The sequence below is a fragment of the Crocodylus siamensis genome, chromosome 5 (assembly GCF_052110815.1).
Source record: "Crocodylus siamensis isolate JL-2025a chromosome 5, ASM5211081v1, whole genome shotgun sequence".
Classification (NCBI taxonomy): domain Eukaryota; kingdom Metazoa; phylum Chordata; order Crocodylia; family Crocodylidae; genus Crocodylus; species Crocodylus siamensis.
Window position 1 is genome coordinate 77937945 of NC_143399.1, and position 16891 is coordinate 77954835.

At 42.8% G+C, this 16891-nt stretch overlaps 1 protein-coding gene across 3 annotated transcripts; it reads left to right on the forward strand.

Moving 5' to 3' along the window:
- The first annotated feature begins 353 nt into the window (after positions 1-353).
- ROPN1L (rhophilin associated tail protein 1 like) lies at positions 354-16472 on the forward strand. 3 transcript variants are annotated; one of them, XR_016442609.1, is made up of 7 exons: positions 354-461; positions 2454-2621; positions 3499-3622; positions 3764-3925; positions 6214-6389; positions 7410-7496; positions 12591-16472. XR_016442609.1 is itself a non-coding variant. In XM_090049291.1 (6 exons), exons 2-6 carry the CDS (start codon positions 2491-2493, stop codon positions 12649-12651), a joined length of 654 nt encoding a protein of 217 aa, XP_089905417.1. In that variant the 5' UTR covers positions 354-461; positions 2454-2490; the 3' UTR covers positions 12652-16472. The 3 variants fall into 3 exon arrangements, 2 of the variants coding, with proteins under 2 accessions (XP_089905417.1, XP_089905418.1); XM_090049291.1 differs by lacking the exon at positions 7410-7496; XM_090049292.1 differs by lacking the exon at positions 7410-7496 and having other exon boundaries at positions 360-461; positions 2463-2621.
- The last annotated feature ends 419 nt before the right edge of the window (positions 16473-16891 follow it).

The window sequence follows — 16891 nt, forward strand, 5'->3', positions numbered from 1 at the left end:
CTTAATGTTTAGTTTAATGAATGCCCTATCATTTGTTTCTCAGCAGTCTCCTGGAGACTTGCATGTATTTTCTGGAGCCTGCAGGGCTGACGGCACCCCACCTCCTCCTTGCTGATGCAGGGGGATCCCAGCAATAGGGTGCAATTTGGATATGATCACACCTACTGCCCGGGAGGCATTGTGCCTTTAATAGAATGTCAGATTTCGTGAAATCAGTTTCAGTAGCTCTCTACCTCACCTGCATCTCCCTGGGCCCCCGCAGGCACTGCGCAAGCGCAGCTGGGAGGCGGCGGTGGTCCAGGCGCAGCTGATTCTCCTGCCTCTTACTACTGCGCATGCGACAGGCCCGCGGGGGGGAGTTGCCTGGAGACGGCGGAACGCGTTGCCGCGGTAACCGGCGGGGCGGAGAGTGGCGCGGCGCGCTGCCTCTCATCAGCCGGCCTCGAGCGTAGTGCGCGAAGGTGAGAGAGCCCCAACCCACCCCTTCCCCTTCCCTCCCTGCGGGCGGCGCCTTCGGGGGGCCGCGTCGCCTTATGGAAGCGAGAAGCGAAGGCCGCGCCTTGCCGCCACGTGGCCTGTGATGTAAGAGGGCGGGGTGGGAGCGAGGGGCGCTGGGTGCCTGCGGTTGGGTCCTGGGACAAGAAAGGTTGAGGATCTGCCCCCTAGGACCTCGTGCGGGTCGCTGGCGCGGTGTTCCTGACCCTTGCCTGTGCCAGGACCGGTTTGGAAACACGGGTGGCCCGTCCTGAGCCCCTCACTCCCGACCCGCGGTGTGCCTAGCATGGGCGCCCCAAGCAGCCCCTGGCGGGCAGGAGCTCTCCCAGTCTCTGGGGAGAGCCGCGGTTTCCCACGTTTTTCTCCTTCAAACAAGAATCCATTTTTAGTCTGTTCCTCATCCTTTAATGCGTTTTTGCAACCCACCTTTGGGTCTGAGTCCTGGGTTGAGAAATTCTGCTGTATAAGACTCCAGAGTGACCTGTCCCGGTACCAAACCTTCACTGTCGGTTTAGAGATGGTAGCAGAGGTGTCTCCAACCATTCTGTTCCATTGCCACTTCCCAATAATGTCATCCCTGAATTTCTCCAGTCCCTTTTTTAACCTGACTGTGCTCTCTGCCTCCTCCACCTCCAGTGGCAACAAATTCCACAAGTTAACTGTGTGTTGCATCAAAATGTTCTTTCTCTGGTTAGTGTTAAACCTGCCACCTACTGATTTCAGCAGGGGCCCCCTAGTCCTAGGGTTTGGTGAATTGGTTGCATGTTAACATGGGGCTAAGGCTGCTTCGAGTGATCTGAGCAACAGCGTTCAGCTCAAAGTCAAGATGTGTAAGTCAGCTACTGACTCAGACTGTTGCACAGTGTGTCTGTGCAGTGCAAGGACTAGGGTTGGTAAACAGTCTGCACTTCACGAGTTTCCTGCCAACTTCTGGATCAAGGCATTGCAAGAGGAGATCCAGCTCTTCCAGATGAGATTTGTCATCTGCTGGGCTCCAACCAGTTTGACTCTTGTGTTACAGGGGGGTTGGGGATAATCTCCAACACAGGGTTGATTGATGATTGTGTAGGTAGAGATTTGTGGTAATTGGCTTATATTTATTTAATATAATTCCCCACTTACAAAATGAAGATATTTTTAACTTAAAAGCCTCAGCATCCTTGCATTGATTGAGTGACATCTCAGCTTCTATAGGTTGTTGCATGCATCAGCTAGACAGATATCTGCAAATACATACTTACAGTGTTAGATGGCCCTTTGTGGCTAACAGGGGAATTAATATTCTTGGATGTATAAACAGGGAAATACTGAGTGCTGCTGCTATCTGACATGCACTTCTCATTTCTGAACTGTGGTGTGAGTCTAGAAAGACTTCACTCTGTTTTCTAATAAGAAATAAAGCAAAACTTTGTCACGTGGTCCATCTGTTTTCATCATGATTCACGTAGCTTTGCAGTTCAAGATTGCCTGTTATTGAATTTAGTAGTTGATTTCATTGTTAACTTACACAAAACTCATATTCTAAAAGTTTTCCAGATTTGTAACTATTATTATGTTCTGTAATAAAGAAAAGTTTAAAAAAGAAATTCCTACAGCCTAGACAGTGGGGTCAGAAGGATATTTACAGCTGGGAATTAGGAAGACAGAGAGGCTGTTCCTGATAACAGGAGCTGCCAGCGATTCTAGATTCACCTTTATCTGGTTTTATTCTGACCAAACTGGTGCTGGCCCAAAAATCTTGTTTTCTGCATCTTTCACTTCTCCCCCTCTCTCCATTCCCACCAGCAGTAAAGCAAAATTGTTAAGATTTATTAACACTTACTTTCTGTCCTGCAACAGGGCCTCACAGTTAAAAGAATGGATTTTTTTTAAAAGTACAATTGAGATAAGCGAAAACATTTAAAATCTAGAAGTTCTACAGTATAGAACCATCTATCCAGAAATTATCACATTTTCAGTTTTTTCAGGGTCTTGTTACTAGACCTGACAAGAATCATGCCTCTGCCAGAGACCATGTTTTGTGCCCAGCAGATTAAAATCCCACCTGAGCTCCCAGATATTTTGAAACAGTTTACCAAAGCTGCTATAAGGACACAACCATGTGATGTTCTGCAGTGGTCAGCTGGGTAAGTATAAAACTATTATATTCACGTAGTACTATATGAATAGGTGCACAAAAGCATTGCTGCATCATGTATTGTCCTAAATAAATTGACTGGCTGCTAATTACTTTGTGGCATATAAGCCTGTATATTGTGATGTGCTCCATTAGGCCTCCTTTTATACATTACATTTATGTTATAATTAATGTGCACCCAGAAGGCCCCAGAAAATAGAGAAGAGCCATAAAAATGTTCCATATATAACAGAACATTTTTTGGCTTGTTTTTATGGTACCATAAATTTAAGTAATGGCCAGGTCTGACAATTAGCTGACTGTTGGTCCTGGGGCCTAGACTGCACCAGGGTCTGATATAGCCCCAGTGCTGACAATCAATTAATTATTGGCCCTGGCACTGGCACTGGCCCTGGCTGGAGGAGAAATAGGGAGAGCTTGAATGGCTTCCCTCACTGAGGTCTTTAAACCCCATTCCTGGTGGTTCTTGCTGGGGTGCTGAGCATGGGAAATCAGAGATTTAAAGTCCCCAGCAGGGTAAACTCTTAAGTCAACTGGCTTGTAGATGATTATGTGAATCAAGCTTAAGTCATATTGTCAGAGATGCATGAGGAAAGCTTACACGTTGTGTTGCCAGCACACACAAATAATATTCAAAGATCATTCTCCAGCCCCTCCAAGTGACACAGAACAATGCATGTACAATTAATGTATTCTAATAATTTACGGTAGTATCATAAATGCACTCTAAAACCTGACCAGGACCTACCTGAAGCCAGTTTCTCACTTTTGCAAGAAGCTAGTCATTAATATATTTTTAAAAGCTTTTTTATGTCATTTTAATTGTTTATAACCATTCAGATACTTTGATATTCCTGTTAATCTAGGTATTTCTCAGCTCTGTCGAAAGGAGACCCCCTTCCTGTTAAGGACAGGGTTGAAATGCCAGTAGCAACTCAGAAAACTGACACTGGACTGACACCAGGGCTCCTTAAAGTTTTGCACAAGCAGGTATAAATGAACCCTTTTCAAATGAACTGTATTGTTGAGGGATGCCATTAGTATTTTCCATAGATGTGGGGTGTTATAATTATGCTTCCATGTTGTTTGTCCAGAGTTTCAATGGTGATGTTGTGCTTTGTTTTTTTAAAGCTTTCTCCAAAGGGCCACGTGAGCATGGAAGAACTACAAAAAAAATGGAAACATCTCTGCTTGCCAGTGGAGCAGCTTAGAGCTCTTCTGCAACTGGACAGCTTTAGTGAAGAGGTGGAATGGATGAAAATTCTAGCACTTGGGTGCAGTGTGCTTGGTGCGGTATGTTAAGCATGTTGAAATCTTCCATATAAAATCAAATGCTTGTGGGCCCTGGCATAATTAAATGCTCAAAGTCCATGGAATAATTGTAGCAAACAGAATGTAGAGGTCGATATTACTGTGCTGCTCTAAAAACTGTTTTTGGGCTGGAAGAGTGATGCCGCATATATGTGCTGCTTTGATTGCTCCAAGTTGGCCTGGACTCTGAGGAGTACAGCCAGGCAGCAGGAGAGGGAAGTGGATGCTGTTACGTCTTGTTAGTCTCTAAGGTGCCACTGTCCTGCCTTCATAACTCAGAGGTTAGAGCACTAGTATCAAGCAAGGGGTTTACCTGGTTTCAGATTAACTACTTACTGTTATGGTAGTTCAACTATGTGTTATTATTCTATTTGACTTTTAATTTTTTAAATAAAATGACATTGACTTGTTCTAATTCTGTAATATTTTAATGTCATCAATAATTTGGCATCTTCCAAGTACTTTATAATCTCACATATATACTACAGCTATTAAATTACTTCTATAATTAAATAAAGGTCATGTGAGATTTTTTTAATATAAAATCAGTAATAACATCATTGCTAACAAGAAAATATAGCTGGGGGGTTTTTTAAATCAGTAAAACCATAGGTGTGATACCTGGCCTACCTGAGAGAAATCCGCTTCTCTCCCTAAGCAATCAGTGCTTAACTGACCACTTCTGTATTACTAGAAAAGAATGTTGACATCTTGTATCTGATCTTCTCCCTTTATGGTTTAAAAGAAGAAAAGCATTACAGGGTTTTCTGAGCTAAACAACCTGTTCTACTCCACCTATTCTTTAAGGTATTGAGTGGCTGATTTCATTCTGGCAACTCAAACTAAGAATCTTAGTTTTCCCTTACACCTGACAGCATAATAAAATAGCTGGCATATTAATTACTTATAGTCATTGCAGAGTAAATTGTAGTCATAGATAATGATGAACTGATATATGGGGTTACAGTTATCTAGCTTGCAAAACTTGCCTTCAGTGTTTTTTATTACATACTTAGTGCACCTTTCACTTAGGCTACATGCAGGTGTTATGTTCCTGCTGGGAGAATTGCAGCTTTTGTGGTAGAAAACCATAAGTGTCCAGGAATTTGTAACCTCCACAGGTCATCTAGTCTAACCCTCTGCCTATCCAAACCATCCTATTAAAATCCATAATCCAACCTCTCTGTGAAACTACATAGTCAATCCTGACACAACGTAAGACATAACACTTTAACCTACCAGTAGGTTGGATGCTTATGCTAATTACAGAAAGTTTGTTAACTGTTATTAGGAAACAATGGCATTTAAATTCTAAACAATTCTAATGACTTTGTGTAACTATCAATGTTAGTTAAGTGTAAATGTGAAAGATGTTCAGGATAGAATAGTTATTTTCCTTGGTTTTATCCCCAAACACCCAGGTCAGCTTGAACAGTTACCATAAAAAAGCAGGAATAAAATACACAAAGCTGCTTGAAAAGATGAAGTCATTTTTTTAAGTGCAGTTAGATATGGGTAGCAGACAACCACTTCTTGGTGTTTGTATTTGGAGATACCTGCAGTCATAGGAGGGGGCAGGAGGGGAAGCACTTTTTTTCTCCACGCTGCTGGTTTGGGTTCTTCCCTCTGCACAGAGTAGCTTCTGCAGCCCCACATAGCATAATGGGGAGAAGGGAAAGGAGATTAGAAGATCTCAGGACAAGTGAGCAAGGCAAGAGGTGCCTGCTCATAAATGGAGCATGTGCGTATATCCAGACTCCTGCAGGACTGAGGGTCAAGGAGCCCTCACTTCTGCCTATGCTAACAGGTTACACGACACAATAAAAAAGATAGCCCATCACCTACAGAAGAGCATTTTTGGCTTCATGGAATACTTGACAATTTTTTTACTAAAGTCAAATAATAGATGTCATTTAACCATTTGATTGGCATTGTTGAACCAGTTAAATGACTGGCTTGCCAACCCTAGAGTTAATGATTCATTGGGCAGGAATTTTATGTCTTCAGTCATTTTTATAATTTGGATATGCAAATACCTGATGCATTTGAACTGACTACAAGAGACAAAGAAAGCTGTGGCTAAGAGTATGAAAGCTGTTATTAGAACCAAAAGGCTCTGCAGATTTAAAAATAGTGTAGGAGACCCAAGAAATTCTGCTATATTTCAGGAACCAACAACTGGTTATGCTGTATTACAGCATAGTGAACAAAGGATTCTCATAATTCCTGGTGTTGTTTCTCTCTTTCCTTCTTGGTTGGAATCCTGCTAGTCCTTGCTGAGTTCTCTGAAGCATGCCTGTGAAATTCTAACAACTGATCCCGAAGGTGGACCTGCTCGCATTCCATTTGATACATTCTCATTTCTTTACACATACCTGGCTAGTATAGATGGAGAGATACCAGACTACGAAGTTGAAGCTTTCCTCAGCTCCATTAAAGAAAATGTGTAAGTATGAATTAGGTTATTGGTCCACATGGTATGGACAATATGTGGGTACATAATGGCTTTACAAACTTAATTTACTAATCTCTTTCTTCCATTCACTTTTACATAGTACTTGTTATCAGTGAGAATAATAAAATCTGATGCCAAGATTAAAAAAAGTGTGTAAAACTCTTTTCTATTAGTTTCAGTGTCAAAAGTTTAGTCAACTTTTATTGACTAACGTGTTTGTTTATTTGAGAATTCAGGGTTAGGTGGATGATGATGTGTGTTCCAGATAGGAATGGTGTATACAGCTTTGAAGCATCAGCACATCACTGATATTTTACACTTGCTCGTGTGATTTAACAGAGGTTGAACTTGAGTTGGGAAGGCATCATGTTCTACAGGACATCCCCATGTAAGGCCTGGCTCTGAGTAGCTGCTGTCCATCATGTCCTCTTTGACACTTGTTATGAGAAAACCTGACTGAAAACAATCAGTTATTCCTTACAAGATTACAGAAGTGGAGCATACTTGTGACCAGCTGTGCTGAATTTAGCAAGTTTTATCAGAGATTATCTGTTAGTGTGACCAATGCATTATTTTTGCCAAAGCTAGCTTGCATCTGGTATCCATAATTTTGGCAGAAGTTAGATTGTTCTGAAGGTGGGTTGTTTTTGCATATCCAGCATTTGAGTTCAGGCCAAAAGTAGTGATATTGTTGGATCCTTTAATCCTTCCATTTCTTTTGGCAGCAGTCATGATTCAGAGCCACAGGCAAAAAGTGTCTTTTCTCAGGAGTGATGTCAGTGTTTGTTTGCCTTCACTAGATGTAAAAGTCAAGAATGGCAGCATCATCTCCCAACATTATTTGTCCAAAATCAGACTGGTATAGGAGTAAGCATGTTTTAGTCTGTTATGTTGCTGTTTCTGCTGCTCTAAAAAAGCATTTATCAATCTCTCTAATTCTTTCTAATGTTGGCTGAGGTTTTTTTCCTGTGAACGCCCTGTATTTCATGCAATGCAATTTTTGTGTCTTAGCTTCCGATAGAGCTGGCCATGGGAAATACTGCATATCTCTGGGGTTGGCACAGAAGTTATGAGTCTGTTGTGTTGCTGCTGGAGTAGGTAATTACATTAAATGTCTGATTAGTCCTGTAGTACATTGATCATGTTGCTGCATTGTGTTCTGAGAGGCCGTGTTAATAGGATTGGACAGTGTCTGAGAGAATGTGGTAAGTTCTTTAATGAGTGATAGATTTTGAGCTACTGGTTAGAACTGCCCATCATAAGCATTTAGAAGTTTCTGAAGACAAAACTTATGCTTCCAGTGTTAAGTTTAAGTTCTTCACTGAGAAGAAGCCTGGAGAACATTTGGCTGTGCTGTACTCTGCTGGAATGGTCTCACTAATATTGTTTAAGGGACACGTATGTCATCTGGGTGTATTTTAATTAATTAATCTTTATATTTAGAGCACATCTCTGCTTGAGTTCATAGATTCACAGATGCTAGGTTCTGAAGCAACTTTAAAGGATCGTCAAGTCTGACCCCCTGCCAGTGGCAGGAAAAAGTGCTGGGGTCATGTGACCCCAGCCAGGTGCTTGTCCAGTCTCCTCTTGAAGACCCCCAAGGTAGGGGAGAGCACCACGTCCCTTGGAAGCCCGTTCCAGATTCTGGCAACCCTAACCATGAAGCAGTTCTTCCTGATGTTCAGCCAAAACCTACTTTCCATCAGCTTGTGGCCGTTGTTTCTGGTTATTCCAAGGGGTGCTCTGATAAACAGCATCTCCTATTCCCTGCTGCCCTCCCCCCTGCTGAATGTATATACTGCCCCAAGATCCCCCTCCCACCCACCCCCGCCTTCTCTTGAGAAGGCTAAAAAGGTCCAGGCCCCACAGCCTTTCCTCATAAGGCCTTCCCTGCAGGCGTCTAACCATATGAGTGGGGCTCTCCTTTGGACCCTCTCCAGGTTGGCCACATCCTTTCAGAATTGTGGCACCTAGAATTGGACACAGTACTCTAGCTGTGGCCTGACCAGTGCCACATAGAGGGCGAGCATCGTCTCCCTGGACCTGTTTGTGATGCACCTACTAAGCCATGACAAAGTGCAGTTAGCTCTGTTAATTGCTTCGTCACACTGACAACTCATATTTATCTTGGAGTTGACAATGACTCTGAGATCTCCTTCCGGTGTGCTGCTAAGAAGGTCATCCCCCAGCCTATAGGTGTGCTGGTGATTCCCTCTACCTAGCTGCAGCACCTTGCACTTGTCCTTGTTGAACTGCATCCTGTTGTTCTCTGCCTGCTTCTCTAACCTGTTCAGGTCTGCCTGGATTTGGTTTCTTCCCATCAGTTTGTTTGCTTCACCCTATAGTGTGGTGTCATCTGCGAATTTGAACGGAGTGCTTTCCACGCCCTCATCCAGGTCGCTGATGAAGATATTGAACAGCACCAGCCCAAGGACCGAGCCTTGGAGGACCCCACTGCCCACATGTTTTGAGGTCAATACTGACCCATCCACCACCACTCTCTGGGTGTGACCCTTAAGCCAATTTGCTACCCACACGATTGTGTAATCATCTATGGCACAGCTCTTCATTTTGTTTATAAGAATAGGATGAGATACTGTGTCAAAGGCCTTCTTAAAGTCCAAGTAGATGACATCTACCTTGACATCTGCATCTAAGCTGTTAGTGACCTGGTCATAGAAAGAAGCAAGGTTATTCAGGCAGGATCTACCTGCTATGAACCCATGTTGGTTGTCCTTCAGCATTATATTACTTGCTGGACTCCTACAAATGTGATCCTTGATAATTTTTCCAAGGGTTTTCCCAAGCATAGAGGTGAGGCTAACCAGTCTATGGTTACTTGGATCTTCCCCTTCTTGAAAATAGAAACCACATTGGTCCTTTTCCAGTCCACAGGGACCTCACCTGAGCACCATGAGTGCTCAAACAGTCAGGCCAGTGGCTCTGCTGTGACACTGGCTAATTCTTTCAGTACCCTTGGATGGGGCTTATCTGGTCCCATTGATTTAAACACATCCAGACCCTCCCAAGTGTCTGTTTACTAGGTTGGCACTGGCAGTTGGTAGGCTGGTGTTTCTCCTGCTTCTGTCAGTAATGCGTTTGGGAGATTTTTCTAGGTCCGAGTTCAAGAATACAGAGAAGGGACCACAGCTAAGGAGGGGTGAAGGGCAGAGTTGAGTCCAGCTGCCTGGGATGCCATCTGGGAGGCTTGGGCTGCAGTGTAGCAGACAGAGCTGCGGCTATTTCCCATAACATCAAGGTTCAAAATGGGCAGCCTCCCAGCTGGGTAACATTGTAGTCGGTTATCATCAAGGCATGGCAGTTGAGAAAGGCAAGCGGTTAGCCCAAGAACAGGTGGGCAGACCAACATCGAACTGGTCCCAGGAAGGCCCCCTGTTACAGTGTTCGTCCTGAGACTGGATCTTCTTATCTTGAACGGTCTCATCCCCATCAGGACCAGGACTGGGGAGTGTATGGAAATAATTACTTTATTCTTTCCTTGTTTTTTTATTCCTTTAAAATGCCAGATCATCAATTCTTACAATATTTTTCCTTATATGCTACTGGTATAGCTCTGAGCCCTGAAAGGGCCTATCTGGCATAATTTGTTTAAAATCTTGAACTTTATTTACCCTCCCGAGTTATGTTTATCAAAAAATAAGATAGTAGCCTTTTGGGAGATTATCTTAAGTTTTAGTATTAAAGGCCTTTGATTATAGGAAAGTAGGGGCTGGAAGGGACTTCACAAGGTCATCTAGACCAGCCTTCTGCTTAAGATAGGATCATCTCTGACTAAACCATTCCAGCAAAGAGTCTGTCTAACCTGCTCTTGAAAACTTCAAGGATGGATATTCCACAGTTTTTCAAGGTAGTCTATTCCAATAATAGTCAGAAAGTTTCTCCTAACCACCGCCCTAAATTTTCCAAGCTGCAGCTTGCAGCCATTACTCTTAGTCCTATTCTCCACAGCCACAGGAAAAACCCATCTCCATCCTCTTTGTAATTGCCATTCAGTATTTGAAAACTGTTATCAAATCTCCCTTCAGTCTTCTCTTCTCCAGACTAAATAACCCTAGTTCTTTCAACTTATCCTCATAAGTCTTGCCTCCCAGGCCCCTAATCATTTTTGTTGCTCTATGCTGGACTCTTTCCAAGACATCCTTTTTGAAGTGTGCGGCTGAAAACTCCACCCACTGCTCCAGGTAAGGCCTCACCCAGTGCTGAATAGAGTGGAAAAATCACCTCTGATTTTTCAAGTGACAATTCTGTTAATACAATCCAGTATGTTGTTGGCTTCTTTTTGCAACATGACTGCAACTGTTGGCTCATATTCAGCTCATGGTCTATTGTCACCCCCAGATCCTTATATGAAGTACTGCAGCTTAGTTAGTCATTTCCCAATCTGTATTTGTGGATGCAGTTACTCAATCCCAAGTGCAGGACTTTGCACTTGACCTTGTTGAATCTCATTGATTGATTGATTGCTAACCATTTCTCCAGTCTATTCAAGTCATTCTGGATCCTAGCCCTACTCTCTGGAGTATCTGCAATTCCCCCCAACTTGGTGTTGTCTGAAAATTGATTCCATTCACCAAATCATTAATGAAGATATTAATACTGGACCCAGAACAGACCCCTAGGGAGCCCCACTTGATACCTCCTTCCAACTAGACATTGACCCATTGAGGATTACTCGTTGAGTATAAAGCAGTATGATCCTACCGATTCTTTATCCACCTTACAGTACTTTAGTCTGTTTTTCCTTAGCTTATTAACGAGAATGTTTTGAAAAACAATGTCAAAGGCCTTTGTCAAGGTATATCACATCCACTGCTCTCCCCCTATTCACAGAGCCTGTGACTTTATCATAGAAGGAAATCAGATTGGTCAGGCATGACTTTCTCTTGGTGGATGTTCCTGATCCCTTTGTTCTTCTCTGGGTGCTTCATGAGGGAATTCTTGCGAACCTGCTCCATGATCTTTCCAGTTATCGAAGCCAGGCTGACCAGTCTATATTTCCCCAGACCCTCCTCCTTCCTTTTCTTAACAATAGGCACTATATTTGTCCTTTCCTAGTAATCTGGGACCTCACCCTAGCCTCCACAAGTTCTCAAAGAGGATAGCCAGTGACTTGAAATTATTTCAGCCAATTCCTTTAGCATCCTAGGGTGCATCCCAGCCATACCTGCCAACTTGAAAGCATTTAGCTTCTCTAAGTAAACCCTAACCTTTTCCTGTCATTACGGTAGGCAGCTGTTTTGTCTCCTTCCTTATGTTTGCTGCCAACTGCACTTGTTAGCTAGTAGCTGCCCATATTTGTGATGACTGAAGTGAAAAAAAAGATTGCTTCAGAGTTCTCTGCATCATCTGTAATTAGATTGCTTTCCACATTCAGTATGGGACCTATGGTTTCTCTGGTCTTGCTTTTTCGATATATTTGCAGAAACCATTTTTACTGTTTTTATGTCCCTTGCCTACTGCACCACTAATTGTGCCTTGGCCTTTCTAATTTTATCCCTGAAAAATGATGATTGTGGAGTCTCCTTCACTGGGGATGCCAGTCATACTCCAGTGAATACTGGATATCACCTACTCTATAACAGATATAAAGTGTTAGGCCACTGTGGCTTTCTGAAGCTGGTTTCACTTCCGAAATGTAATGCTGCCTTTACCCTTTTTTTAGAAGGTTCTGTATTGTGTGGTTTTATTTTTCCTGCTTTAAAAACCCTAAGTGAATTAGGTTCTGATTCCTTAAGGTGATGCCACTGACTGCAGACTCAGACCCACTACAGCTACTGCCAGCATCACAGATATGGCCTGGGAGGAGCCCCCACGGTCTGTATCAGGCCCAGGGCCTGGCATGCATTTGCCGCTCCTATCCAAGAGATACGACAACTTATTTGGTTACAAGTCTTAAATTTTATATTTTTGATCATCTAAAACTTGGTTGGTGAAAGAAATTGACACCAGAAAATTGCTTTTAAAATGTGATGTGCAACAAGGTCCAGCTGTATTGCCTGTGAAGGAAAATTGAATTGTGCTATAAAGGTAAAAATGTTCAAGGAAAAAATCTTCAGAAGCAAATTTATGTTAGGGCAGGATAAGCGGCTAAATGTACCTTAAAAAAAAGACCACCTACATGTGCAATTAAAAACATTATAATGAAAGGATATTTGTTTTCTTGTAATTTAGGGTGCATAAAGAAGGTCTGGTTGGACTGGCAGATTTCTTCACTCCAACAAAGAAGTTATAAGCAAAAGATTACAAGAATTTACCAGAGAGGAAATAGCACCAATACAGAGAAGAGCTATATTAAAGTGATATGTTATATTAGCACATACCTGAAAATATAAACTTTGCCTTACAAGTATATTATGTTTAGTGTGATTTTTTTGTTGTTGTTGAAAATGCACTAAAAAATATGATTTGGGAGTTACTGACCTTTAATCTTAGCTTTGACAGATTTCTTTAAAAAGAAACTTCTAAAAGACGATAGGAATTTATGATTACAATTTTTTCAAATAGATTTGTTTCTCACACAGACATGGTGGTAATAATTGATAAAGAATCATTATTCAAAAAATCTATATTTAAAGAACCTCTAGGTTTCCCCCCACCCCTTGAGGGAGCATCAATTCTTTTTGTGTAGCAAAAGTGGTGGGGTGGCTCCAATGGTGAGAAGGGCAGAACAGTGGTGGTAGTAGTGCAGAGCAGATGAGGGTTCACTGCTGCTGGGGAGGTGTCACCTCTTTTTCTTTTGCTACCAACACATGTCTTGTGGCCAGAAAATTCTGGTTTTTAGCAACAGTGAACCTTTAGTTGCTCCTGCACCATGCGCTGCCATCACATTGCTGCCCTCCTTGCTGCTGGGGTTAAAGCTGCTGCAGGGAATATGTAGGATGCTGGGGGTCGGGGGGGAGGTGCTCCCCAAGCTCTATTCCAGTGCCTCCCCGACCATTAGGCAGTGCCTGGGGCTCATATTCTATTCACCCAGCTATCATTATGCTACTGATAGACACCTGTCTGTGTCCACAGGAGGAGAAGAAGAGAATGCTTCTAGGTATCTACACAAAGGTTTCCAAAGTGGGGAAGAATTTTCTCTGTCTGCAGAAATGGTGATGTTAGGGTAGTGCCCTTCTCAAGACACTTGGAGGACCCCCCACATCCCAGCTCCATCAACTGTTGGCTGAAAGCAAGTGTCTAGCCTCTGCTCTCCTTGTAGCAGACCACTGCTGGAATCTCTGTGCATGGAGGTCCTGCTGTCCCACATCCCCATAATCATAATCTGGCTGGGAAGGGCTCATGAAGTGTCAGAGGCCTGTTTCCAACAGTAAGGAGGAGGGCACAGTGGTCAATAAAGCAGCTATTTGTACCTGCTGCAGATTTTTTCCCCCCATTTTTCTCTTGTGCTAGTTTCCTCACATGGAAGTTAGAAATAGGAAAGAGATAAAGGAAGAAAATAGACAGAAGAAGAAGGGATGATGACTTGGAAGGGATCCCTTTCACTAACAAAGCTCAACATTTCTAGTGAAAAAAAGCAAAGATAGGAAGCTCTTTTAAAAGCATGTACTAGAATGACAGCAAGAATGTCATTTCATTTTACTCTGCACTTCAAGTCTGTACTGTTTGGAACAAACAAACTATTTGGTGTGATAGCCAAAGTGAGGCAAGTTTTTTATCTGAAATATTGCTTTTTCTAAATCTGCCAATTTACTGAATGGTTCCATAGGGTTAGGAAGCAAAGGCAACAGAGAGGTGCAAGAGTGCAGCTGCTACAGCAAGGTGAATGTAGTTCTGGATATGAAAATATTACTTACCATATTTACTTGATACCAAAATGAGGCTCCCCTCATTTAATATGTGGAGACAACCCCCATCATCTTGGAATTGAGTACAAGGTTGGGGGTGGGCAAGCAGTTGCTGTGGGTCCATCTCTGGCTCTGACCCAAAGTCTGGACTGGAGCCACAGTTGCTACCTATCCCTGTCACACCAGCCTCTCTTCCCCTGCAACCTTGGACTGCTGCCCCCTCCTTCCTACCATTTCCATTCACCCTCTTCCCCTACCTCCTCACGCAGCCTCTGCCCCTTCACCTGACTCTCCCCCACATTATTTACCCTTGCTCCAGTAGGTTTCATCTCAACTCCAGCCCTGAGGCATGGAGCATGGACCCATGTGTAGAATTTTCCATGTATGGAATCTGACTGGATGGCCATCTTAAATTCAGGGTCATCTTGGATTCAGGAAACACAATATCATGCAGGAATTTAGACTAAGAAAAAGGATTTTTTTGCCTCCATCACAGCCCATTTATTTTTTTCTGAGGCAGAGCATGAGTATGTGATTACTATTTTTTAATATTTGTTTCCATTCAGTTCATTTCATTTCTGAGATTCACTTACTTGTCAATAGAACAGAAACATATAAAAGCAGTGCTTTCTGGTGGGTAGTGTATTTAGGAATTCACCTCTCAAATCACAAACCCCTCAATATTAGTGAGTGAGCAGGGTTTAACGTAAGAGGGAATGTTTTTTCTAGGGCTGTGCGAAACAGCACCTTTCCTTTTCGTCTTGAGTTTAGACGGTTCAACAGAACAGCGTTCCGTTTCAAATTAAATTTAGGTTCGAAACAGCTGTTCCGTTACGTTCCATCGAAACAGAAAGACTGTTTCAACGCTGTTTTGATGTTTTGCTGGAGACAGGGAGTCAGCCCAGCTGGGTAGATTGACCTAGCGCAGGGGATGAGGAATCAACCCAACTGGGCTGACTCCCTGTTTCCTGCCGGATCTTGCGCCAGGGATGGGAAGTCAGCGCAGCTGGACTGACTTCCTATCCCCAGTGCTATGGTTGAAATGTTTTGCCTTTTGAAACGTTTCGACTAGCCTCGTTTTGTTTCAAGGGTATTTTGACGTCCTTTGTTTCCCTTTGATTTTGCTGTTTCAACCTCAAAATGAGTCAAAACAGTGTTGAAATGAAATGGCTGGTGAAATTTTGCACAGCCCTAATTTGTTCCCCTCAGGAATGAGAATAATATCTGGACTTTTCCTTTTTGACTTGCTGCTCTTCTCCTACAATGGTCTCCTACAGTGTTGTGACTACATCCTACTGACGGCAGCCAGTTTTTGGTTGTCTCTCCAAAGAAATATGCCTGAACCCAATGCTTGAACAGTTTAGGCTTAAAAGAAGGCAAGAAAGAGAAGGCACACTCAAAGAAAAGATCAGTTAAGATATTTGGGTGACTGCCTTAAATCCAGTCTTATCATCCTAGACCTAGAAGATACTCCGGAGTGGTAGCAAACTGATAAAAAGGAGGCATGTTCAACTATGGGCTTTACTTCCTCAGGAACTTTAGTCAGCTTTGTGAGAAACAAAAGGGTTTTGTCTGGACATATACAAGTACATAGACAGCAAAACTCACCTGGTATCCCAATCCCAATTAATGACAGGGAAGGGAACTCAGATTCCAGAGTGCATAAACTGTCCACCCACAATACTATTATTTTCCACTTGGTTTTAATATGAAGTTCTTAAAGTGTTTTGCAAATATTCATTAAGTCTAATGCATACCAACTTTCCCTCTCTCCACACCAGAATGAATGATCAACCGAAAGAAGATAAAGGACAGAGACATTTTTCTCAATAGGAGAATGTTTTTCACAAAAAAAAATCACTCCTTGACTGACCTCAGTTCTCATATTTGTTGGAAATCTGGAAAACACCTTTGAAAAGATGAGCTGTGGAACAAAAATTCATTAGCCTACTGGACACTAAGTATCAGGGACTTCAACATAGACAATGATTTCATGGTCCACTATTGTCTACCTGATACTCTCTAATCTCTGTACTTCATGGGCGATAAAGACCATGCTGAATTACCTTGTTCTTCCATTATCAGGTTTTTGCTGCATCCCTCTTGTCTATTGGCTACCTGATCCTTTCTTTTATATCCTTTTTTTAAACATATGGAATTTTACACAAGCTCTTGTTCTATTTGCTTCTGCTTAGCTGCTGAGTCTGCTTCTCTCCCAGAGACCTGAGGAAAGATACTGTGATACTCGAATGCTTGTCTGTGTCTAACCCAACCATGCAGTTGGTCCAATAAAAGAGACTGACCATGAGAATTCTTGCCTGTTGCAGCTTATTACTGGCTTTCAGATGAAACCAAATACAAGGTCATTCAAATCAATTTGGGGCATATGTCTTTGTGGTAGGTACTCTAAACACCAAAATCATTCCTGCTTTTGAGGCAGGTTCATGACAGCCCATGATGGTGAAGATGTCCACTTCACCACTAGCTCCAGTGGTGCCTTGCTCCAGAGTTGATGCTTAATGTGGTAGGGCCAGTACTGTGTCCCAGGGGAGAACTCCCCAAGTTCAGCACCCACCAGCTGCAATATGACACCCTTGGGCGAGACAGAGGTCACGCCAGGGTTGGGAAGGGTTTGGCTGCCCAGACATCACTATATCTCACCTGTGACCTGTAGCTCCATTAAGG